The sequence below is a fragment of the Anthonomus grandis genome, chromosome 15, assembly GCF_022605725.1.
Source record: "Anthonomus grandis grandis chromosome 15, icAntGran1.3, whole genome shotgun sequence".
Classification (NCBI taxonomy): Eukaryota; Metazoa; Arthropoda; class Insecta; order Coleoptera; family Curculionidae; genus Anthonomus; species Anthonomus grandis.
In genome coordinates, this window is record NC_065560.1 from 10,164,112 (window position 1) to 10,190,839 (window position 26,728).

Consider the following 26,728-nt stretch of genomic DNA (forward strand, 5'->3'; position numbering starts at 1 on the left):
GTCGTCCTATGTAAATATTTGACGTCTTCCAGAAATCTTTTTCAATTCCGTTTAAGACGTCTTTTAGCTTTTATTTAGGACTTCATTTTGGATGTAACATTTGTACGTTACTGTAAGGACGTCAAAATAACTCGTCATTTAGACCAGAAAGTACGAAAAATGACGTATTTAAGACGTTATTTTGTTACCTAGGAAATTATGCATATATGGTATATCCAGATCATCTTTAATGGATATAGGTATCCATATACCTTAGAAATATTTATTACATATCCTGGAATATTAAAAATTGGAGAAAAAATGAAAACTCTAAGTCTCAGTCTCAAAATGTTTTGTGTGTTATGTGTCTCAGTCAGATTTTGAGACTGAGACTTAGAGTTTTCATTTTTTCTCTAGTTACGTAGGTCTCTTTGAGATAATGGACCAGTTCTTTCAATATTAAAAATGGTATTTGTATATTCTGTAAAGATACATGTAACAGATACATAGAATATAATAGATGTTTATGAGATATCCATTTTTTTCGTATTTCTCCTTTAGATAATCACAAAAGTAAATAGGGCAATTTAATCAAGAAAAAGGACTCTTCTCAATGAGAGTTTAAAAAAAGTGGCTTTCCATTTGAAAAAAAAAAGTTGGGGTTAATTTGGATCCCCCCTGTAGGCGAAAAAATACAAAAACTATCTTGAAATGTGAAAAAATATAAACAAAAATCGACGGGCCTCAGGAAGATTTGCGAGATAAATTTTAATTAGTTTTAACTGAATTTATTCCAGTTGAAGTCACCACACTGTATATTCTCGTCCTGCATATAGTTACATCCACTTATAATGTATATCTATAGGCTCCGCGTATTCTTGACGTTTTCTGTTCTTTCATTATGTGGTTTGATGAACCCTTTAGTTTTAGGATTCAGATGCCCTTTAGTCCAGCTTTTGTGTAATATTATAATGTATGCCGTCAATCGTGTCTTTTGGGAACATTACAAGAGTTTTTATGGTGAAATCGTTTCGTTGTTCGTTGAAAAATGTCAATCATATCTGAGTTTAGACTAAACGGAATCCTTTAACTAACTTCTTTATGATTATTTATGTAATCGGTTTACGGAGCTTTGCTTCAGTATAACATATTAACCCCATTAATATTTTGGGTAAGTTCAGGTCTAATGCAACTAATCGCGATAATTTAAATGTTGAACTTATAACATGTTGTGGTCCATTTATTATACCACATATTATCCATATCATTAATATTTGTGTACCAACTGGGAAATTTCAAATAATCTGTACATAAATAATGTGGTTTTCGTTCCAACTATAGCTGCTTTGTGATGTAACTGATGAAATTTTCAGTTCTTTGGATGAAAACATGTCGACAGTGTTGTTTGATTACAGCAAAGCTTTTGACAGGCTTAATAATGGGACCTTATCGTCAATTCTTGATTTTGTAGGTTTTTCTAATAAAACTGGTTCAAATGGTGCTCTTGATGTTCTATTTATTCGGTTCAGTTCTGTTTGTTATTATTAGTATCTTGCTAACTACCTTTTGCTGATATTATTTTTAGCTTTAACATGATTACTGATGTTATTCTGTACAGTTGGAGGTATATATTTTACCTTTGGATAATGTTATTTTGTACTTTGTAATTTGAGAATATGCAACATAGATGATGATTATTATTAAGGAAAAATGTAAATATTAAGAATTAGACAGACGTAAGGAATGTTTTATTATCGATAAAACCGGCTAAATAATAAAAAATATACAAAAATATCCATTCAAAAACAAATGCATTAAAATATTAGAGATTGATTGAAATAAAGGTTTTTTTTAAATAAACCTCTTTTAAAGCAAATAGAGAAGTACAAATACTGAGCATAGTGATAAAAAATCACATGTAAAAAAGTCACTTTCCTCCTTACAAAGACCCTCTGTTGGGCAAATCCTTAACTTTATAAATCCTAACCAACCAATGCTCAGTGGTATAGGCTTCCTCCAAAACATCCAGTTCGAAATCTTTGTTTCCAATCTCAGCACCTTCAAAACACCTTGTTTTTTAAATTTCAAGTAAATAAACGTTAGACATTCTTACCTCTTACTCTATCCCATCCTGGTGGCTTACCGCCCTCTGTGTGCACCTTTCCGAAGCGATAGTAACACATTTTGTACATAAGACAGTTAAGAAGAGCTGGTGCGCCCTCTTTGTCTACCCTGAATTCCCCTGAAGGAGAATAATAGTCGGATTCGTGAATATGTTTACCTTTCTCAGTGCTACCACCTATAAGGAACATATTATATAGAAACAAGCAAATTATAGTGTTAATTTTGCTATTGAAATATCTAGCTATACCGGGTGGTGTGTCGCCGAGCGGAACATGGGAAAACCCATGTAAATTTTAAGGGGGTAAATTATTGGCTTCCTTGTATCTATTATTATTATATATCTATTACTATATAATGTACTGAGTGTGGAGGAAAACAAGATGGTTAGTACGAGGGTTCTTGGGCAAGAGGTAAATAAAGATCATACAAGGGTATTGCGGACTTTAAAAAAACACAATTCGAAAAACATCAAGAGCTGCAGGAAGGAGATGCGGAGCAAAGAATGGCATTTTGTTTTGAAATGATGGAAAGATCATATAATAATAGGAATTTTTTAAGAAATATTTGTTTTACCGATGAATGTACATTTACCCTTAACAATAACAGCCGAAACCTATTTGGACTTATTTCAAAATCAATTTGGACCCGCTTTGGAAGAAATTGTTCAGGATGATCTGGTACCAAATGGATGGTTGCCCGGCCCATAATGCTCGTATGGTTAGAGAGTGCTTGGAAAATGCTTTTAACGGCAATATTATTGGTCCACGATACCGGATACTTTGGCCAGCCAGGTCACCTGATCTTTCACCGAATGACTTCTTTTTGTGGGGTCATTTAAAAAGTATCATTTAGAAAAGTGTAAAATTTGAAAATCTAAACCAGTTACAAAACGCTATTTCATTACAATGTAATAAAATTTCCCAATATCAACTTAGTAACGTTAGAAATTAATTTTATGATCGGTTAGGATATTGTTTAGCTGTTAATGGGGGGTTGTTTGAACATTTGATTAATTGATGTTTTTATGTAATTCTCTATTATTTTTAAAAAAGTTATTGTATTTTATTTTTCCACACTTAAGTAAAATATTAAGAGTTCTGTTTTCTTTTTTCGGATCTATTTTCGATCTTCTGAGTTAAACATATAATTGTTTATTGCAATGTCTTTGAACTCGAATTTACTAACAATAGGTTTAATGGTTGAAATGGACCAGATAGGCTTGATGGGAAAATAAATTGAAAATATTTTAGATACTGCTATTGATTTAATTAAATTCTAGGTATGATAAAATTATTTTTTTACTAATCGATAATAATAATTGTTATTGGTTTAACTTCATCGTTATATTAAATAAAAGTTTAGATAAAAAAGTAATGTCAACGTGTCTTACTTTGAATGTATGGTTGTGGAATTGATAAAACGAAAAAAAACATTTCTTGTATTCGGCTGTACGTCAGATTTGACAAAGCCTTATAACAAATTGTTTGCTGGTGGCTGGTGTCTGGTTTCACCTGAACCGAAAATTTTGAAATTTTGCAATTACATTTAATTGAATAATTCAAGATTCGCTTATTAAAATTTTTTGAAACTTTGCACGAGGGTTTGCCAGATTGGTCTCTTCAAAAAGTTATCTTACATTTTTTCTGTAAAATGTACAGGGAAGCCAATATTGACCCCCTTAAAATTTACATGGGATTTCCTATGTTCCGCTCGGCGACGCACCACCCGGTATAAAAAACAACAGTAAACTGATTTTAAATGGAAATACGTGTAATCATTAAAAAGAAATAAACTGCTGTTTAAATATAAAATAACGTTAGTAATTTTACCTCGTGTGGAGAGTTTTGTAATATTGGAATCGTGTTTGGAAGCAAAATTTATTTTGTACATCATATAAATTCAGCAATTCTAAATTATTTTGCGATTGTGCAGCGCTTAACTTACTAGGGATGCGCCGAAGCGTAATTTTTTCGATTCGGCCGAACTTTCGGCCGAATTGTTATTAAAGCTATTGAGCGAACATTGTTAAGCAAGAGGGAAAAATAAACAAAAATTATGTCATTATAAACATGACTTTTAAACATTTATTAACAAAAACATCACATTAAAAACCCAAATATAGGAAATGTTATTTCGATATATTTATAACAAACAAAAAAATAACTCTCATAAAAGCTAAAAAACATAGTCCAAAAAAAAATTTAAAAAAAAACAAAAACGAACTGAAAACATGAAAAAGAGCATTATTTTTCAGTACTGGAAGTTTACAAGAGGTAAATTATGGTGGATGAACAGCAACTTTTCCGCATTTTTTGGAAGTAGTCTGCTTCTAGTTTCATCATAAATATTACCTGCTTTCGAAAAGGACCTTTCACTCTATACACTAGAAGCAGGGACTGTAAGAAATTTTAAAACTATCTGAAGTAATTTAGGAAAAACTGTTTTTCGGTCTTTCCACCAAGTAGGTGGATTCTCGGTTCTATTAATAAAAGGTAAAGACAGGTACATTTCAAATTCATCTTTAATGCTATTTTTATTATTTTTATTGGGTGTTTTGGTTGCAGAACTAGCTGCAATGTTGTCAAAACATTGCCGTAATTTACTTTGGGATGATCCTACTTCTTCACTAGTTTTATCAGATAAATTATTTTCTAAATATACTGTTTGTTGAATTCTCGATAATGTGATATCATCATCGTCAGAGTTAGTTGATTGTCCTTGTACTGAAAAATAATGCTCATACTCATCTATTATATACTGTTTATAATTTTCAAGATTATCACTTTGAAAAAATGCTAACTTAAACCTAGGGTCTAATATAGTTGAAATTACAAAGAATTTGTTTTTAAATAAAACATTGAATCTCTTTGAAATTTGATCAAAAACGATTTGCTTCATTGTTCCAACCCCAAAAAATTCAGCCTGGTCTTTCATCAAGTATTTTTTCAACGTAAAAACAGTTGGCAAAACTTCCGATATCAACGCTTCATTCAAACTCATTTTTTTTGTAATCTCTTCGAATGGTTGTAGAAGATTTATTAATGATTCTAATAACACCCACTGGTTTGATGTTAAATTATCCACATTATGATCGGCTACATAGACAGTTAAAGCTCTCTTTTGCTCATATATTATTTTGATCATTAAAAAGGTGGAATTCCACCTAGTTGGGACATCTTGAATTAACTTATTACATGGTATATTTAACTCTGTTTGAATTTCTTTTAATTTTGTACATGCGGCAGATGAATGGTTAAAATGTCCCACCATTTTTTTGCAAGTTCCTATTAAATCTAAAACAGATCATTGAGTGTCTATAGTTTGGGTAATCACTAATTGAAGGGTATGAATAAAACATGACACACTAGGGATTCTAGCATCGTTACAGCCTTTTACAATATTAGCACCATTATCTCGTACCATCAAATGAATTTTGGAAATGTTTATATTCCACATATTTAACATATCAAAGAATACATTTTTTATTGACTCACCAGTATGACTTCTAGGAAAATGTTTACAGTTCAACACCACATGATTATACTTAAAGTCAGAATCAAACCAATGGCCCGTGAAACTAATAAAACTCTCATTTGTGTGAGAGCTCCATAGATCAGATGTTAACGATGATTTTCTGCCGGGTAAGGTATATTGGGGCGCAAATTTGAACCCCAAATTAGTTACAATAGAATAAGGTAAATTATCTAAAGCAATCATTTCACCTATTGCATAATGAATAGGTTTTGCACGGTGATCGTCAATTTCCCATTTAGTACGTGACTGTAGAGAATCAGCAATTGTTGGCTGTTTTAACTTTTTGATCGCAGATTTTCCTTGGAACTCCTTATAATCGTCTTTATGTTTTCTTTTTAGGTGGTTAATCATTGATGTTGTTGTAGCGCTCTTACCAATTCCGCTTCTAGATATCTCACAATTACACTTACTACACCTTGCATACTTATTATTATTTTCAGATATCACATAATAACTCCAAACATCACTACTTCTTTTTTCCGTTTTTAAATAAACTGAGCTAATCCTCTCGCACATAAAACAACAGAGAAACGAACCGAATTAAATAAACACGCTCGAAAATGCTAATTTTCACTTCCGAACGACGAGTCTCGACAAGTTTTTACGCGGCTCGCGCCGTATGGTCGCTTTGGCCGAAGCAATTTTTTGCTTCGGCCGAAACCGAATAGTTAAAAAATCGACAGAAGCGGACGAATACCGAAGCCGAATCGATGATTCGGCGCATCCCTATAACTTACTTTACTTACTAATACGATTCTGTAATATAGTCTGTTTACTACCAAATTTAATACTACTACTAGAGTTCAGTACCGATTATTAAAATATTTAAGTTTTAGAACTGATAGTCAATATCCAGTTGCATAATATGTGATTGTAGTAACATATTGAAGCAATAATCTCCAAAATTCTGGAATTTCACACCGAGAACAAATTTTTGTAAGAATTCACCTTTACTGAGAATTTGTAGCAGCTCTAATCAATATCAAAGATACTTTTATGTAATTAACTACAAATTATCGCAAATCATTATTAGTATTTTTTTTTTTAAATATATAACTAGAGTTAGATATAAGCATTCATTGTTTATAATGTACTATAGTATACTTAAAATCCATACATCAGTTAATATAATGATTGGATTAAGGGTACATGGAGGGATTTTATCAACTGAAACTATTTATTTTGCGCATATCAAATGCATAACAAATGAGACAGAATTATACATAAAATTCAAAAATGGCTTCACTCACTTTTAGTTGTTAGGAAAAGACTTTTTAAACTGATTTTAAATAAATGTCTCCCACTTGATTTACAGATAGGTTTTTAAACCTAATTTTAAGTCAATGTTTGTATGGCGCGCAATAAATTAGTGCATTCTACAACCCCTCCTCATTTAATCTTAGTTTGAGTGTTAATAAATTTTTAGTCAAAAAAACTATATGATTTTGTTGACTAATAAAGTATTTTTCCTTACCAATTCGGACCATCCACAGAAATTTATTAATGTCATCTGATGAGTAGCCAGTAAGTCCACCAAAAATAACCAACACATAATCAACGTCCAGTTCTCTCATGATTTCCAACGCTTTTTCTTCGCTGCTCGCCATCGCCTGACCGACCCTACTGATATGGGTGTTATTCCACGTGTTGTTGTCCACCAGCACTGTCCGGTTGGCCATGGCAGTAATTTGATATCCGTAGTCCCACCAAGACATGATTCTTGCATCCTCAGGTGTGTTGGATTTTAACCAACCGTAGGCCTAGAAAACGTGACTTATGAAAGAGAACTGGTAATAAGTTATTTAAGGAAGTCCTTCTAATATAGCCATGAAATAAAGTGTATGTGCGCATAAAATCAAATCATCTTTAAAAAGCGTAATACTTTCCTAATAATAAATACGAAAGTTCTTACTGAGATAGGTCCCGAAATGTTTTAAATACACTTTTCTGTAATTTTTTGCAAAGAACTCGGCTCAAAAATCGCGGCTAAATCTTGAAACGGAAAAAAACTTTAATAGGGGAAATGTTAATTATATTAGAGGGGCTACTTTTTAAAATTAGTTTGGTTTATACAGGGTGCCATAAAAGCATCGAACATAATTTCTACGATTATTTTTTTAAAATGAAACAACCGTCTTACGAGTCTTATTTGTCTTTCTCTTTAACTCTAAAACTGTCTTGTTCTAAACTGTGACGTTGCCTTGTTATTAACAATTTAAAGAAATTTTCACGAAAATCAGTGTTTTAGTTACATTTTAATATTTACCACTGAAGTTTTTTATCTTTTTGAAAAATCTATGTAGAGTTCTTGGCTAAATTCATTTTATCTTTCGATATTACAAATTTTTGTTTTATACAGCGTGATCAAAATCGTTACTGAAATATTGATATTTTCAATTCAATTTTGATTTTTTTTAAATGGGACACCCTGTATCTAATAACGCATTTTGATAGAGCATTCTTTTATCTTCAATTTGATACCAACAAGTTTGCTTTTATCTCTAACCGTTTTCTCAAAATTTGTTCTTAAAGGAAAAATGACGAGTGAAAATTTCAATTAACAACTTGATGTATATGTCTAGCCACCTGAAATATCCCTTCAGTCAATAAATATACCTATGATTTCCAAAATGTATTTTCAGTTCCAACATTAAAAGTCAGGAGAGATCAGGCAGATATTGCTTTACAAACTGTAGTATTGAAAAGTGTATTGAAATACTAAATCAGCTCTAAAAAAGGCTTGGGCCTCAAATTCTGCTAAAAATACTTGCTTAATTTTATGCAGATTGCTCTTAGATTACAAGGTCACCCCTCATTGCACAACTAGAGTTACTCCTAGTCTTAATGTTTGAATTTAAAGAAGTAAATTTAATGTAGAATTTAAAGGACCAGACTGTCTAATCTTTTACCTCTTTTACTTTTAAAATAAATTTTTGAAAAGATAAATACAAAAGAGAAAGGTAAATGCAAGTAAGTGTACTACTTCACTTACTTGCATTTATCTTTCTCTTTTGTATTTATCTTTTCAAAAATTGATACAGGGTCAAAACAGGCAAATGGTAGACAGTAAACTTAGTAAATAAATTAATTTTGATTTAAATGGAATGAAATATTTTTGGTTAAGAATGATAAACATGTTAATAAGTCTACTTTTCTCAAGGGAATAATAAGCAAAAAGCTAAGATGTAAAACATAATTTTGTGAAAATACCACTAGAAACGGCACTACAACCAACTTAAGAAATACATTTTACCTTGAAATTTTTTGCCTAAAGTTCAGAACCTGGTATTCCCATTTCAGACCCCAATTTAGAAGTAGGTGATAACAATCTGGAAATGTCTGTACATAATCATGTAATTATAGATAGTAATTTAGAAGAAAATGTAATTTTGAGTGGAACAAACGGTAGTTGTAAAGAACAAACAGAAATATTGTCACCAGTTAAGCCAGTTGTTCAAAGATTGAAAATGTATTAATTTTTTTTTGTTAAGGGATATTGTAGTATTGAAATGGTATTATAATTTATTGTAATTCAGTTTGGCAACAAAGCGTTTGTTGCACTGACTAATAAGTTTATCCCGACTTATTAGTTAGTGCAAAGGATTGTCATACTTTTGACTTGGGTGACCATTCCAGAAGTAGTTATTTGAGCATTTAGTAAATTCAGATTCAAGTAAGTGGTGCCAAAAAGCACATAAACTAATAATTTCTTCAATATTTCTTGCAGCTCCCACAAGAAATACAAGGTCTGTAAGCATATTTGATCAACCCGTTAAAAGGACGAATGTTGAGTTTAATTCATTTATTCCAAGGGTGTCACGAGTGGCAAACTCCTAAGCCAAAAGTCGTGACGTTTTTGACGTTAACTTTGAAAATTTTGTGATGCTGTTGAAAAGAAATGTTCTTATATATGTCTTTAATTAATTTTATTTTAAATATGCAATGATCATTTATTTATATGTATACGTTTTCTTACGCTTAAATTTATTTTTCTCATTCATTTTAGATTTTTGAGGCTTATATTTTATTGTAAAAACTTTTGAATTTTGAAAACAATCTGAAAAATTTTGAAACAGTAGCCGAGCATTAAGAGCATTTTATATTAAAACAACTAAGAATATTATGTTTTAATGTTGTATCTTTCTTTAGTACATATCACGGATATTTGTATTGTTACTACCTTGTATTGCCATTGTACCTAGATTTGCGGTTAAGTAAAAGAATACACTTAAATAAATAACTTAATCGAAATATTTTTCGATCTATAAGAAACAAAATGTAATAAACTTGAAAAATCTCTTTTTAACATGAAAAACTATTAATACCAATTTTCACTAACGTTCAATAATTTACATCAATAATAATTAAAATCAACCTCTTTACATAGCATATATCTATAATATGCAAAGTATATATTCTGCCAAGAGAAGTTAAAATTTAATCAAACACTGCTTCATATCCTGAACACTGAATCAAACACTGCTTCATATGCTGCATCTTTTTGTAAGGATTTAAACCTATACATTATTTGTATTTATCGGTCACCATTATCTGATAGCTCTGAATTCTGCTTATGCTTGGAAAGTCTCCTGCTTATGATCCCATGTTCATCCTCCATACTGTTGGCGGGTGATTTCAATGTGAATTATAATGAGAAATCTATTGCAACACTGACCCTCCGTAATTTACTCAGTTCATTTAACCTTCAAATGCATGTCTTCCACTCGCATCACACGGTTCTCGTCCAGCACCATTGACTATGTTTGCACTAATTATCCCGAACATATGGTGGATTGCACTGTTGTGAATTCTGGCATGTCGGACCACGAGGCAGTGATCTGTGAAATCAGTGAAGGGAAATGCCCCAAAACTGCTGAATGCTCATACGGTCGAATTTTCAGCAGGCGGTACTACGACAGATTCCATGACTCGTGTGTGGCTGCTGGATGGGAAAGCGTCTTGAATTCGACGGATCCATTGTCGTGTTTCCACCGGAAATTGATAAACCTCTTTGATATCTCTTTTCCCATGGTGAAAATTAGACCAAAAAAGAACAAGAAGTCATGGTTAACTAGGAGACTTAAAACTTCATGTAGAAATTTGAGATCCCTTCACACATTAAGAAAGTTCACGAATTGCCCGGCTTTTCATCAATATTTTAACTCTTATAGGTCTTTGTATCGGCGACTAATAAAAATCGCCAAAAGATCCTTCTACTCAAATTGCCTAAATAAGGCCACAAACAAGTCTAAAGAATGCTGGAAGATTGTTAATGATATCCGTCAATCATACAGCAAATATTCCATGGCAGTCCCTGAATGTTCTGCTAGTCATATAAATGACTTTTTTATTGGAATTGCTGATAAAATCCATAAAGATTTGGGTTGGGTTGGGTTGGTTTCCCAACAACAGATCCACTTACTTATTTGTCAGGCACCAGTATTCAAGGATCATTTTTCTTTATACCTACAGACTTGGTTGATCTTAAGGAGGTATTAACTTCTATAAAAAACAAAAACTCAGCCGGGGAGGATGGCCTATCTGCCAAAATACTCCTGAACATGCCGGACATCTCTCTGAGTGTCCTTGCTGAAGCTATAAATGCATCATGGGTTATGGGCACCTTTCCCGCTTGCCTAAAATCTGCTAAGGTTATCCCAATTCATAAGACGGGCAGCCTCGCTGAACCATCAAACTTTAGACCAATATCCCTTCTGTCCACACTTTCAAAGATTATTGAAAAATTGGTTAAAAAACGTGTGATGTCTTATTTAAAATCAAAGATTATTCTTAGTGGTTCTCAATTTGGCTTTCAAGAAAATAAAAACACAAATGACGCAATGTTTAACTTTATGAGTGATGTCTACTGTCAGATTAACGGTGGTGGAGTTTCCGCTGCTGTGTTTTGTGACTTGTCGAAAGCCTTCGACTGCGTCAGTCACGAGGTTCTGCTGCGGAAGCTCTTCCACTATGGTTTTAGGGGCTTGGCGGCGAGTTGGTTTTGTTCATATCTGAAGGGTCGTCGTCAGAGAGTGTGTGTGGGGTCGGAGTATTCTGAATATCAATCTATTGCCTGGGGAGTACCTCAGGGGTCGGTACTGGGACCAATACTTTTTCTCCTATATATTAATGACCTCATCCGACTTAATATCCAGGGAAAATTCACGCTCCTTGCTGACGACACCACCGTTCTCTGGCATGGGTATGATACCGACTCTTTGAGAATAGCCATGTTGGCTGATCTTCAACTTATATATGAGTGGTTCAGGGCAAATTTACTATCATTAAATCTAGAGAAGACCAAACTAATTTGTTTAACAAATACCCGTAGTCTTGATAATATTCTTATTGCTAACTGCCCTGTCCCGCCTTATTCTAACAATAAGTTTTTGGGTCTGGTGATTGACAAGGAGCTTAAGTTTGAGGACCATATACGGAGTCTCAGCAATATGGTTTCTGCGGGTTGTTTTGCTGTTAGGGTGGCCTGTCGGGAGCTTGGCATGGGGATTGGGAGAGCCGTGTACTTTTCCCTGATTGAGTCCCATCTCAGGTATGGTGTCTGCTTTTGGGGTAGTTCAAGCAACTATCTTCTACAGATGTTGTTTGTTCTACAGAAACGTGCTGTGCGTTATATATGCGGGATATCACCTAGGGAATCATGCCGACCATATTTTATCAGGGAGGGCATTCTTACAATCTACTGCCTATACATACAGGAGGTGGCATGCCTTATTTTCTCCCATAAATACAGGTTTGTCCTGCAGAATCCACGATATGTCACCCGCCAGCGGAATAATTTGCGGCTTCCCATTCCAACATCTGCCTTGGTAAAGAGATCAATTTTTTATGAAGGTATAAAAATCTTTAACCACCTACCAGAGGACATTAGAGGGGCAAAATCTCTCATCAAATTTAAGTTTCTCTTGAGGAGATTTCTGAGTGGTTGAGCTTATTACTCTGTGGCTGAATAGTTCAACGACAATCAAATTTTAATTAATTAAGGGAAACCTAGCTCTTTTCCTAACCTGTTTGTTTTAAATGTTTTTCTTTTTTTTTTATCCCTAAATGTTGAACTGTACTTAGTTAAGAAAAGTTAGATATAGTTGATTTTATTAATTCAAGAAAAGAAAAAAAAGGAAGAACAAAAAAAGGAAGGAAGGGGGGGAGAAGGAAAAAAAAAGAAAAAAGAAATGTAAATTTTAACTGTTTAACTTTGATTCGTCATTGTAACTTGTATTTTTAAATATAATTTTAACACTGTAACTCTGTCTCTTTAGGATTAGGTGAAGCTTTGTTTATAACAATATTTTGTTCAAACAATAAAGCATATTTGAATTTGAATTTGACTTACCTCTCTAAAATCATCAAATATAATCCTAGAACCATCATGCGCTCTAGCACTCAAAACGATAGAGGGAGAGCTATATGCCTCGCTAGTGACCCATGTGCTGTGCAGTGTGTAAGCTGACAGCATTGCAAATGATAACACAGCAAAACTAGTTGCCACGTAGCTTCTATTTTCGTTTTGGGTAACAACAGCCTGAAAAAATTTTTTTAAAGCCTGGATAATACGTTACAAAGTTATTTTTTTTACCTTTTTCTGACGTTGAGTGGTAGGCAAAGGAGTCAAAAATCGGTTTAAAAGTCGACTCAAACCTGCCCCACTAAGAGCGCAAGCCGCAGGGGCCAATACCAGCATTAGACGTACCATAACCCCCGCGAAATAAACTGCCGTCGCCCCATAAAGCGCTAGGAAATATTTCGAGTCTGTGGGGTCTTTAAAGCATAAATATAGTCCAGGTGGTATTAACATGGTTAAAATGTGAAGATCAAAGAAAAATGATGACCATGCTGTTGGTTGATGCTCAGATACTGACGCGATAATTGGAATGTGATTCTGTAACAGTTATTGCTTGTATGAGTATATTATTATTTTATTGTATTTTAATAAATACCTTTGCATATGAAGGGTCGAGTAGTGCATAAAATCTTCCTGTCCAAGGGGCGACCTTGCCAGAAAGCGATAAAATTATCAGGCCTACAGCTAATATAGCTCCAAAGGTGCTAAACGCGAAAGAAAATAGGATTTTGAAGTCGGTAGGGCTCATTTTGCTGCGTAAGTATTCGACGAATTCAAGTATTTGGCAGAGTCCAAACACGCCCAAGGCCTAAAAGAAGCCACATATTTTGATATTTTAGATATTTAATTATTAGATTTTAGATAAATAATTATTTTACAATGTATATAACTAATTTTTAAACGAACTTTTTAATTGAGCCTAAAGATACAGTATCGGACAAAAACAGAGCGACGATACAGTTTTCTTCTTTTATTATGACATAACATAGTTGCCTATCCACAATTTCCCACAGGTTTTCGATCGGGTTAAGATCGGGCGATTGGGCTGGCCATTTAAGAATGGCTATTTGATTTTCATTAAACCATTCTTTTATACATTTTGCTGTATGTTTTGGATCATTGTCGTGTTGGAAAACAAAACGTAGTGGCATATTCCATTCGGCATAAGGTAGCATGACATTTTCAAGGATATATTTATACCTAAACCTATCCATAATGCCCTCAATTTGGTAAATTAGTTCTATTTCATAGCCACAGAAACAACCCCACACTAACACGTTGCCACCTCCATGTTTTACAGTACCTTGGACATACTTTGGGTCAAGTCTTTTACCTGCAATACGACGAACATATTGAACACTATCACTTTTATACAAATTAAACTTTGACTCATCACTAAAAAGTACTTTTTTCCTTTGCTCTGGTGTCCAGTGAGCATGTTGTTCTGCAAACAGAAGACGTGCTTTAATATTCTTCTTACTAAGAAGCAGTTTTTTGGCAGGTTTGCATGCTTTTAAGCATGCTTCAACTAGTCTGCGCTGTATTCGAGAGGTAACATTAGAGCCCCCAGCTTCAGCCAGAATTTGCTTTGCTGACAGAAAGAACTTTGAAACCCTTAGTTCTTGTTTTATTACGTATTGTGGTGTTCCCATCTTATACGATGCAATAATTCTTTCTTTAAGATCAATAGAAAAACTTTTACCACGAGGCATTTTTAAACAAAGTATAGATTTGATACCGACCATAAACGATGTTTATCTACTAATGGTATGAACAATATCGATCAAGTCGCTTTATTTTTGTCCATGAAAAAATGCATAAAAACATACAACAATTTACTTACTAATCTCTTGCTATTCATCACAAGAGACAAATAATGTTTAAATACGATTAACAAAGGTATGTACTGATACTACAAAATTGTTCCTAATTATACGAGTATGAGGTACAGTCACAAAGTTTTTTAGGAATATTATAGCGTCGCTTAATTTTTGTCCGATACTGTATATGTTTAAATTTTTTTTTGATTCTGGCAATTCTTTAACTTTGTAGGAGCCAGAAAAGTATAAATTTTCCTCTAAATATTTCTCTATGTATAACTCCAGCACCAATAAGCTCCAAGACTTTTTATTTCAATGCTACTCTAATTTTATAATGCTCTTTTTGCAGAACAATTTGTGTTTGCTTTTAAAGTAAGCATCAGTTTGTGCAATACTTTTTCTTTGGAAGGACATGTTGTGTCTTGCAGCATCATTTTATGAACTGCAAATAGCCAGGAGTGGGGAGCAATTCACAGTACAACTTTTTCACTTTCACCATAATTTCCATCGACCTGAGTCACATTATATTGGTAAAACAGTACTTTTTTCTTCTTTATGTAGCCGTTTGACTGGAATTTTTGCCTATTATAAACAATATCAATGTTCTTTCCCTTTTCAAGATATTCTATGGATATTATTTAAATCAAACAAAGCACCAATAAAAAAAAATGAAAAAAGTAATCAGAACAGTAGACAGAAAAATTGGAAGATGATAAAGAAACAATGAATTCTTTACAAAAAGAAAATAAAAGGAAACTAGATGAGAAAGACCCAGAAATTTGCATTAAATCTTACAAATCAGAAAGCCAAAGGAAATATTTAACACATGTTTTAATGAACCTGAATAAAGAAAAGAGTCAAGAAAAACAAAACTTGATTATAAGATACATCAATAGAATTTCTAAAATTATAGAAAAGACTGAAAATAACTAAGCGGCTTAGGGATAGTTGAAATCACTTCTTGGTATACTAACTGTGGAAATTATGATCCACTATAATAGCACCTAGTATACAACAACAATCTTTAAACCAGCAATAGCTTCAATGGTTTAATCTATCACTGAATTACTTATTCAATTTAAATAATGATACATTAACATGTTCAATAAAAATTTTAAAAGCCACTACAGTCTTAATAAAACTAAGAAAATTTATTTATCTGCCTAGTTAAATGTGAAAAAAATGTATGATATGTTTAAAGAAAAATTTCCTTAAGTTAAGGCTAGTTATGAAACTTGCCGCTCCATATTTTGCAGCGAGTTTAATATATCCTTTGGATATCCCCGTAGTGATACTTGTAGCTTCTGCGACCAATTAAAAGTACAGATTGATGCATGCCACGAGGAAAAGGGGATTAAGGATTTGATGTTTCAACAAAAACTACATCTAGCGAAAGCCGAGGTATTCTACGCACGTAAAAAGCAGGCCAGGTTGAGGAGTCGAACAAAGGCAGACACAGAAGCAATATGCATGGATTTCGGAAGAAATTTGCCCATGCCAAATGTATCCACGAATGATGTGTACTACAGCCGGCATTTATCTCGCCCGCATAAACTCTCAAATTCTGAAGTATTCTTCAATGCTTATCCTGAGACAGTAGGAAAAAAGGGCGCGAACGAAGTCTGCTCATTTTTATTTGATTATACTACCTTGGAGGTACCTGCTGAAGTTAGAAATTTACAGATATTCTGTGATTCGTGCTCCGGACAGAATAAGAACTTTCCAGTGTTCAAATGTTTACATTACTTAGTCCATCATCGTTCCAAGCTTGAGTCCATTGAAGTCACATTCCCCATTCAAGGTCATCCTACATGGAATGTGATAAGGATATGGGGATCTTAAACGGAAAGTTTTGGGCGGAAGTACCGCATGACTGGTGTAAACACATAGAAACAGCACGTTTAAAGCCCCCACCATTTCTTGTTGAAAAAGTTGATCGTTATATGATTAGAAATTGGACAGATTTTATATCTGCAATGTATGTGAAAAAATGTCCTTTCGCCACACGTCCAATCCGGCAATTACCAAGGAACATCCTCGCTTAGTTTTTCATTGAGATACTTACAATAGTCTTTGGAACTCGTCAGTTATTGTACCTCCAAGATAAAAGAGAATCACTGGTCCTCCGCTACCCGATGGTCAGTTTTACCACCCACCAGTAGCAACTTTTGGTTAGTAGGCTCGTTTTGACTTTTGCAATAATTTAATTATCAGTGATTTTTTTTATACAGCTGATACACTTATCCTTTTGGAAAAATACAAGAACCTGCAGAAGTTAAAAAAATTTTGCACCCCAGAGAGTCAGCTTTTTTATTCTAATTTAAAACACAAATAGAGACAACTCCTTGGCTTGGTGAGTTATGGCTGATTGTCACAAAATTACATGCCTAATTATTACTTTGTTTTTTACAACTTTTTTAAGTTCATCCCAGAAGAACCGAACCCAGAAGAGAAGTTTTATTTTTTTCTATTATAACAACCATTCTTTTATAAATACTTACATATAAATAAAATAATACATTATACTTTATGTTTGGTAAAAAATAACAGAGTATAAATAATTATTTAAGCAAAATTTAAATAAAAAATTAATCAATCTCCACTGACTTAGCAGTTTGTTTCTTTCATTGTATAAGTATATACAATGAAAGAACGTGCTAAGTCAGTGACATAACACCTTTTTTCCCAGTATTCAGAGTTGTTTGAAACTTCAACACATTGTGGTGAAGTACCAGTTTGATATTATATTACAAAATGTCATTGAGGACATAGAGCAAGGTCATAGCTTCAATATGATGGCAAATAAATAAACATTTTGCAAGCTGTGTGATTTCCTGTCAAGAAATAGAAAAATGACTTGGGCTGTTTTTCCCCTGTGGTTTTCATATCTGATATATTATATTTCCAATGACAATATACATAAAATCAAATGAATATTAAAATAGTTAGTGAAAATAAAACTTACCAACATATGCTCTGAACTTTGTACAGGCTGGAAGCCAACAAAAGAAATTTGCATAGACAATATAGTACCTACACAATACAAAGTACTATAAGCAACATAAATCCTATGAGAGAACCTTCCTGTGAAAATCAATGATAACACATGCAGCGGAATCAAATTAATTAAAAAAACGTAGCCACCCCAAGATGAAACCTGTAAATTTACAATATTTTTATTTTGTTAATTTACAGAGGTGTTTAGCTTACCATGTAAAAGTAAGCAAGCGCAGTTAATGCCCCCCATTTAACTGTTCCAGTTTTCACTGCTTTTATCCAGGTGTAATAAGTAAGCAACATGCAAAATATTGCTATGCCCTCATTGTCATAGCTACCAGCAACAGATCTGCTAATATAACCTGGTACAATAGCTACAAATGCTGCTGCTGTAAGTCCTGCACCTTTGTCAAAGATCTAAAATTTTTGTTTAAATCTATATTGCAAAACTGAAGAAGTTGATCACTTGCCTCTTTAGTGAGTAAATAAGTAACCACAGTAGTAAATGAAGAGAATAGTGGAGCTAAAAAGACACAGACATTTCTTATATCAATGTCTATGTGCAAAAACTGGCACAGTCTAAAAAGTGTTACTGAAGTAACCATAAGACCTGGATATATTGTACCACCAATGATTCTTCCCAGTGGATACCTACAAATTGTATGCTATGAAGGGTTTCTTGCCTATTGCAATGTCTCACCATGCTCTATCATCAAACCAATTATGAAAAGCATAGAAACCATTTTCTGCCAAGTACTTCGTTGTTCTGTAGTTAAAATAGGGATCAAATTCGTGTATAACAGACTCAAAACGCAAAACAGAGAACAACCTGGTGGCAAAAGCTTAAAAAATACTATCATGATAATCTGAAGCAAATTTTTTCACAGAAAATTTACCTAATACCCCAGCCAAAGCTAAAATGGCAATGGTAAGCAAAGTTTCTTGCTTTTTAAGGTCTTGTTGGGAGGCCTGAGGGCCCTTTTTCTCTAAAAACCCCATTTTACACCTACACAAGAGACAGTAAGACCCGCTTATGCAAATATTATGATTTTTAACTTAAAATTAACACTTTTTATGCCTAATATGAAGTTAGCCAATTATATAATATGTATAGTTTTTAAACAAATTTGCTTTTAGTGCCAAAAACTTATATATTTAACAAAAACAGCATTTTTTTTGTGTACACGTAGCCGAAAAACCCTGACCGGTAAACACACCAATATTTTGGTTAAGTTTGACATTGACGTTATTGACATCTACCTAAAATAATACAAGAAACGTTATGGTGCTTTTACATAAGCGATTTAGTGCAGGCATTAAGACTATTTTGCCGTCGCGTATTTTGGTTCTATAAGTTCAATTCAATCAACGCTAAAAGTATTAGCGTTTTTTGAATATTAGGGCAATAACTTTTTTGATTCAATATATTCCAAATACGCAAAAATGCAGCAATTCCTTATATTTCTCATTTTTTATAATCCCTGTTATATTTTTTGGTTTATGTTTTCCACCAAGCTGGTAAAGAATAATAAGCTTCCATTATTTCTAGTATCAATTTTCTTTCTTCGTCTTTTGTTTTTAAACCCATATTTATTTCTTTTGTGACTAATGGCTCTTTCATATTTAAAATCTAAAACTGAAATAATTGTTCAATATTATTCACACACGACAAAATAAATTACTTTCTCACAACAAAAATCAAACTCTTTTTGATTGACTGAATATATTGTGCAACCTCTCAATATTAAATTATATTTCAGCCTTGTCTCGTAAATAAGTAGAAGAGGTAGTATCTCCGATGGATTCGAGTCTCACATAAATTCAAAGCAAATAAAAAACCCCCCCGGTCCTGCATACCTAAATCCATTGCATACCTCCAGTCTTCGTTTGTGTGTCGAGTCGACCATACCGCACCCTCAATGTAAAAGTAACGTATCTTAAAACTTCGAGTTTGGAGATATTGCAATTTAAAATTTTGGAAACGGATTAAATATGCTTAACATCTATTGAAAACAATAAATCTTATTTTGCTAGATTTTAATATTTATACTCAAAATAAATGTTCAAAAACGTATGTATTACGTTAAACAGCTAGATTATTGAGAATTTTAAATAAAGTTGGAGTAAGTACAGATATTTTTGAGATGTGGTGCTGTTTTACTAGGCAATAATTATGTATAACCTAAAAAACTAACATAAAAAAGGCAAATTGTCAAAAATTAAAAAAAAAATGAAATAAACAAAATTTTTATTCAAGATAATACAAATAACATTTTAGAAAGTAATACAGAACATCCCTTTGCGAAAAAAAAATACAAAATATAAATTTTTACTCACTAAGCAAATTCATAAAAAAAGTATGGTAGGGCTTAGGAATTAAGTTTTTTTGGCAAAGCGTTAAAAGTCCATCTTTTTTTTGTTTGGAAATTTTTAGTTCTTCGGAATAATCTGGCGACAATTTGCCACTAAATTTTCTGTCAATTTTAGTTTTTCGTTTGCTTGATCTTAAAGAAACGTTATTTCGAACTTGTATTTCGCTGTACGGAACATCATCTCCATATTCGTATTTAAAGAACAAACTATCAGGCTTACCCTTATTTCTCATAATTACCTTTATATCGGTCCACTTGACCTTTATTTAACAGTATCAGTGCTAAAATTTAAACCTATATCAGTAGATAATTTTTGAAGATCAAACATTTCAGATTGATCCATTTCTTTTACATAATAGGGTTTTCCCCTTTTTTGCACCTTAAATCACAGGAATCCACTGAGAAGGGATAAAAATAGGTCCACCTTTTAACAAACGTTTTTTTTCTTTTTCAATGCATGAGTGCATACTATCGCCTTCATTTTGTGTATGACCTGTTACCAAAAATTTATGCGTTATTGATTGAATTTCGAGGAAAGTGGTTGCATATAAATACAAACTAGCAATGTACTTATTTTTATTCTGCCCGGCGCAGTTGTCAGAATAAAAAGTAACATGTTTTTCTTGGCAGTTTCTTTCTAGGAATTGCAGAATACAACTTCCAATTTCATTTGCACCGCGCTTTGCAATATTCTCTGACCAAACGTAGCATGAACCCTCTTTGCTACCAATATTAAAAATTGTGAGATTGTATGTCCCCAATTTACTTTTGTAATAAAAGTCTGAGACTTGTGAGCAAGGTGTGGTAAGGACGGACTGTAAATCATAGACAGCTACAACTTTAGTTGAATCTTGTAAGGCATTTGACACATCAATCTCTTTTTCTTGTCGAGCTTTATTTTTGTCATCAACGTGTTTGTTGTATTCACTTTGAAGCTGAACTTTTTCTTCAGAAGAATAATTAGCATACCTTTCGCAGGTACTGTATTGGTCTTTTTTTGGTTGGTGCCATCCAATATTGTATTCAAAGTTAAAGATTTGTTCATAAATGCACGGCTTGATAAAAGGTTTGTTTGCCTCTTCACATTCACGTTTATAGTCACGGTATAGCGTCGCAAGTGTTAGACTTCCTTCTATAAAGGTTCTTGTTGTTTGTTGTCGCAAATAATGAAATTCTACTGTGGGCAATGACCCAATATGTTTTCTTACACCGGCTTTTAATGCAGGGTCCAGTTTTTTATGATTCCCGTGTTTACCACGTAGATCACTGCTAACAATTTTTTTATCACTGATTTTTTTAAGAGCCGTTCGAATGGTAGTATCACCAATGTTTAAAGTGCTCATAAAAAACTTCTTGCAAACTCGAATTTTTTCATTGTTGATGTCAAAATAATAGGCTTGTGTGCAGTTCTTTCTTTGACTATTTTCCTTTAAATACTAGTATTTAGGTTTAATTTATCTGTATTAGCGCAAATAAATTGCCTTTGTCGAGTTATGTCGCCCAACTCCCAAAAGGATGTAAGAATTTCCTTTCTTAAATTTTCCGATATTTTTGTAATGCATTTTTGTTTACATTTCTTAGTACATGGAGTTTGTAGGGAACGTGCTGGGACTTCTTTTTTTTTAGATGTTAAGTAGCTTTCACCTAAATTTCGTTTTTGCTTTCTTATGAAGCGGGACCAATTTTCTTTACTTCGCTTCCTCTTTCTAGATTTTTCTTTCGCTTTTCTCTCTCTAGAATTTCCATCCCCTCTATCATTATTATTTAAAACAGTGTGTTCTTGTTCCAAACTATCATCTGATTCAAACTCTTCCTCTGGATTATAATCAGGATCTTTAACTAAGGCATCCTTATCTTTCAAAGGTATTTGGGGATTAATTTCTTCATGATCAGCAATGGGATGGACGGGGTCACTGACTGGAATTAACCCATCATCACCGTAATTGCATATTAGTGGTGACAATGCAGCACATTGTTTGCTTTGTATATTAAAATTTGTAGGTTCATATTTAGCCATTGATATAACAACAGGAGCTGACATTATAGTAGCTTCATTTAAATCAACAAACTGAAAATTATTGGCTGTATCAGATGAATCCACCTAAAAAAGATACAATCTAATAATCTACATTGCATATTTTATTTAGAGTTGGTGCATACCATGATTTCTGTTGTGAAAACTTGTGGAATTAACTCTTGTGGTTTCTAAAATTATTAATATAATTTTATATTAAATAACATTAAAACCTATACCTATAAGCTTACCACAAAAAATTAAGATTCATCGTTTATATTTGGTCTGATGTACCATTCTTTGCTAATGCTATTTCAGTACCAATGTCGTCTATAAAATCTAGTGATAACTTTTCAGTCTAAAAATATTTAAAATACATAACACACTTTTAGAATTTTGTTTACCTTATAGCGATTTCCATTGGCAGTTGAGCGCACCGAATGTATTTTTTTTTCAGGTTAGTGCTATGTCATAAAAAAAAGATACGAATACACTTAAACGGCACTGACTTTGCCAATATAAATCGCTATTAGTTTCTCGAAAATTATAAATACTAATGACGTTTAAGCTTGAGGAAATTGGGTGGAAGTAAGCAGAACACGTATCCCTTGGAATTAAAAAAGAAGAAAAAACAGATCTTTTAAAACAAAATTACCATAATAATTATTATATTTATGTAAATATGCCTATGGGTTTCGTACGTAACAATAATAATAATATTTATTACATTAAAAAAACTTTATATCATCAGCACTGATGGTCGGTCGAACCGATAATTTTTTCCATAACAATGCAAATCGATACAAACAAAATAAACAAACCGAAACGACCGATGATACGCGCGCATTTGAAAGCCACCATTTAAATCAATGGCCAGCGCGTACCATCAGTGCTGATGGTTGGTCGTGTGTGAAAAAGCACTAACAGTACATTAAAAAAAATCAAAACAAAAAAAAAAGAATTTATTTACAAAATAACTTACTACTTACCTCTGGTTTTTTCTCCAAATTATCAAACATCTTCTTAACACGATTTGACATCATGATTTCAATATTAATTGCACAAATTACCCAAAATTACAACACAAGATAATGCCTCTTAAGTCAGAGATTATGCACTAACTTATTAAAATCTCTCCTAGAATGTCACCAGCTTTTGAGTGCAATAGTAACACATTCCAAAATAAACTGGTTTTATCAAGATTTTACGCGCCAAAAACCGACGCGCGGCTAATAAAATATCAACGTTTTTTGCGTTGTGGCGTTATTGTATTTGAATTTTCTTAGTAAGCTGTTGAAGATATACTAACATATTTGATGTTATGTTAGTGTTTTTCTTTAATTTCTTAAAAGTGATATATTTTGTTTTGCGTTAATTTAACACTTTAAATTTAATAGGAAAAAATTAGTTATTACAGGTTAATAGTGTTACATTTTTAGATGTGTTAGTATTCCATTATTTTATCTGTCAAACATTCTTGATTTTATGGGCAGTATACTTTAATATGTTACTTTTACATTGGAAATTTTTTGCTATAGTTTTATGTTAAAATTAGTTTTATTACATTTTTAAATATTTCCCGCCCTTTTTTCAAATGTGTTACTTTTTCATTTAGTAAATTATCGTCTTTTCGAGCAAACTCAATAAAAATCTCAGTTTTGATTTTTTTTGAGATATGTTACTTTTCCATTGATAGTGCGATATGTACTGCTCCGCTTTTCGAAATTATCGATTTTTATTTTGTGCCGTGTTACCGTGTTGTTCATTGTTCATTAAATAAATAGGTTAATATGCCTAAGCACCGCCGTAAACGACAACATTCTCATAGTCGATCTAGAAAACGGAAAAATCGTCGTTTAGAAAAACGATTGGCCGAAATGCAACGACAATTAGATGAAATTAATAGTCGAGAAAAAAGGCGACGTTTGGAGAGTATGGGGAGCTCTAGAGGCGGTGATGCCGGAGAACCCAGTGCATATTCTTCACCGTATGATAGTCAATTGTCGCCTCGTCACTCTGTTCGTGAAACAGTTAGGGTGGATGTCCACCAGTTAAACAGTAAGTACCAAATTGTACGTTTTTGGTGACGTACATTTTAAATTGTATGTTTTTGGTAACATTATTTCGTAATATATTATTCCGAGTTGACAATACAACTGTTTCGCTACCTAAAGAAAAAATTTTAAAAGTTTTAAAATTGCTAAGAAAACTTTCAAATTCTCGAAATTTTTGGACAGAAAGAGAAAAAACTTCATCAAAATCATATAAATTATTTAGTGCTAAAAGCGGTTTATTTGGTTTTAAAACATTTTGCTGAAAATGCTTTTCGAAATTATCGATTTTTATTTTGTACCATGTTACCGTGTTGTTCATTGTTCATTAAATAAATAGGTTAATATGCCTAAGCACCGCCGTAAACGACAACATTCTCGTAGTCGATCTAGAAAACGGAAAAATCGTCGTTTAGAAAAACGATTGGCCGAAATGCAACGACAATTAGATGAAATTAATAGTCGAGAAAAAAGGCGACGTTTGGAGAGTATGGGGAGCTCTAGAGGCGGTGATACCAGAGAACCCAGTGCATATTCTTCACCGTATGATAGTGAATTGTCGCCTCGCCACTCTGTTCGTGAAACAGTTAGGTTGGATGTCCACCAGTTAAACAGTAAGTACCAAATTGTACGTTTTTGGTGACGTACATTTTAAATTGTATGTTTTTGGTAACATTATTTCGTAACATATTATTCCGAGTTGACAATACAACTACCTTGGCTTATATTAATAAAATGGGAAGTGTACAGCACTAATCCCTAAATAAATTATCTCGTATTATTTGACAAAGGTGCGAGGGTAAAAATATCTATTTATATGCCAGTTATATAAAGTCTAAAGACAATTTTGAAGCAGATACACAATCCAGACTTAAATTATCCAAAGAAACCGAATGGGAAATAACTTGGTGTTTAAAGATATAATATCCACTTTTGGGAAACCAGATCTCTTTGCTTCAAAAATGAACGCTAAATGCAAAAAGCTTGTATCATGGTTGGGAGGTTCAGAATGCATAGCAGTGGACGCCTTTACGATAAAATGGAACAAGTTTTTCTTTTATGCTTTTCCACCATTTTCTGTTATTCTTCGTGCTTTGCACAAAATAAAAGAGGAAAAAGCTAGAGGAATTGTCGTTGTGCCCTTCTGGACATCCCAGCCATGGTACCCACTTTTTACATCAGTATTAGAATCAACACCTTTAGTTTTCGAGGCTGACGAACGTTTACTTTCTTTTAGGAACGTGCCTCATCCACATTGGCGAAAAATTTCCCTGGTGGCAGGAGTGTTACCCTCCAAGCCCTGAGAGCTGGTTCAGTACCTGAAGAAGCTTTAGAAATTTGCTTGGCCTCCATTACTACCTCTACAAATCAACAATATAATTCAGGGCTTACTGTGGTGGCAGTTTAGAAAATCTCGAAATATGAATGTTCATTCAGCCTCTGTCCTAGATATTTTAAAATTTTTTTCTACTCAATTTAAAAATGGAGCTACTTATACGTCTTTAAATTCATTTAGAGCAGCTCTTACTCAAATTTTGGGGCCAGAATTAACTTCGGATTTTAGAATTAAGAGGTTTTTTAAGGAGGTCCATAGTTTAAGACCTACTGCTCCCAGATACAATTACACATGGGACCCCTCTATTATTTTGACATATGGTAAATCTATGTCTAATGAAACATTAAGCCTTCAAGACCTCACATATAAATTAGCAATCCTTATTGCCTTGGCTACTGGTCAAAGAGTACAGACTTTAGCCAACACAGAAGTTGAAAATATTATTATAGATGAAAACAAAGTTGAGGTTAAAAAACCTAAAAAACTTAAAACTTCAGCCAAAGGTCGCATTCTACCTACTCTTCTTTTGCCTTCTTTAATCAAGATAAAAAAATTTGTCTAGCTAGAACCTTAATTGAGTATTTAAATAAAACCAAGAATTTAAGACAAACGTCAAAAAATCTTTTTATTACCGTTTAGAAACCTCATAGAGATGTCACTTCTCAAACAATTTCTAGATGGTTAAAGGTGATTCTAAAATAGAGTGGGTTGGATACGAACCAATTTACAGCTCATAGTACTCGCCATGCTGCGACGTCTGCAGCTGCGCGAAAGGGAGTATCTTATGACTCTATTCGGCTTGCAGCTGGCTGGTCGGAGAAATCCTCTGTTTTTGCCAATCATTATAACAGACCTTTGCTTCAAAAAGACAATTTTACCACGACTGTTCTTAGTTGTTAGTATTATGATGAGTTTTTATCTTTAAGTTCCTTGTTTCTAATGTTAGTATAAAAAAATATTTTCCAGATTTGTTATTTGTCATATTAAGTAGGTACATTTTTATTAAGATATAAGTTATCTTGAAAAATAAATGTATAACCATATTATGTTGTTGCCATCCTTAGAATTAATGTTTTATGTACATACCAATTCTAAGTGTGTGCCTAATATTATTTTTTCTCGTTATTCTGTTCGTTATGTT

At 33.0% G+C, this 26,728-nt stretch overlaps 1 protein-coding gene across 1 annotated transcript; it reads right to left on the minus strand.

Moving 5' to 3' along the window:
* Positions 1 to 1,705: 1,705 nt before the first annotated feature.
* Positions 1,706 to 19,041, minus strand: LOC126744839 (dolichyl-diphosphooligosaccharide--protein glycosyltransferase subunit STT3A). Its single transcript, XM_050452397.1, has 11 exons — positions 18,711 to 19,041; positions 18,515 to 18,656; positions 18,285 to 18,465; positions 18,028 to 18,231; positions 17,783 to 17,974; positions 13,593 to 13,805; positions 13,232 to 13,534; positions 12,989 to 13,177; positions 7,112 to 7,397; positions 2,093 to 2,278; positions 1,706 to 2,037 (listed from the first exon to the last, which is right to left on the minus strand). Exons 1-11 carry the CDS (start codon positions 18,811 to 18,813, stop codon positions 1,919 to 1,921), a joined length of 2,118 nt encoding a protein of 705 aa, XP_050308354.1. The 5' UTR covers positions 18,814 to 19,041; the 3' UTR covers positions 1,706 to 1,918.
* Positions 19,042 to 26,728: the final 7,687 nt, after the last annotated feature.

Coding starts and splice junctions, on each gene's coding strand:
- LOC126744839 (XM_050452397.1), bottom strand. CDS start 18,813: ATGGGGTTTTTAGAGAAAAAGGGCCCTCAGGCCTCCCAACAAGACCTT. Junction 7,398..12,988: donor TATTTGATGATTTTAGAGAG/GTAAGTCAAATT, acceptor CACGTTTTCTAG/GCCTACGGTTGGTTAAAATC. Junction 2,038..2,092: donor AGGATGGGATAGAGTAAGAG/GTAAGAATGTCT, acceptor GGTGTTTTGAAG/GTGCTGAGATTGGAAACAAA.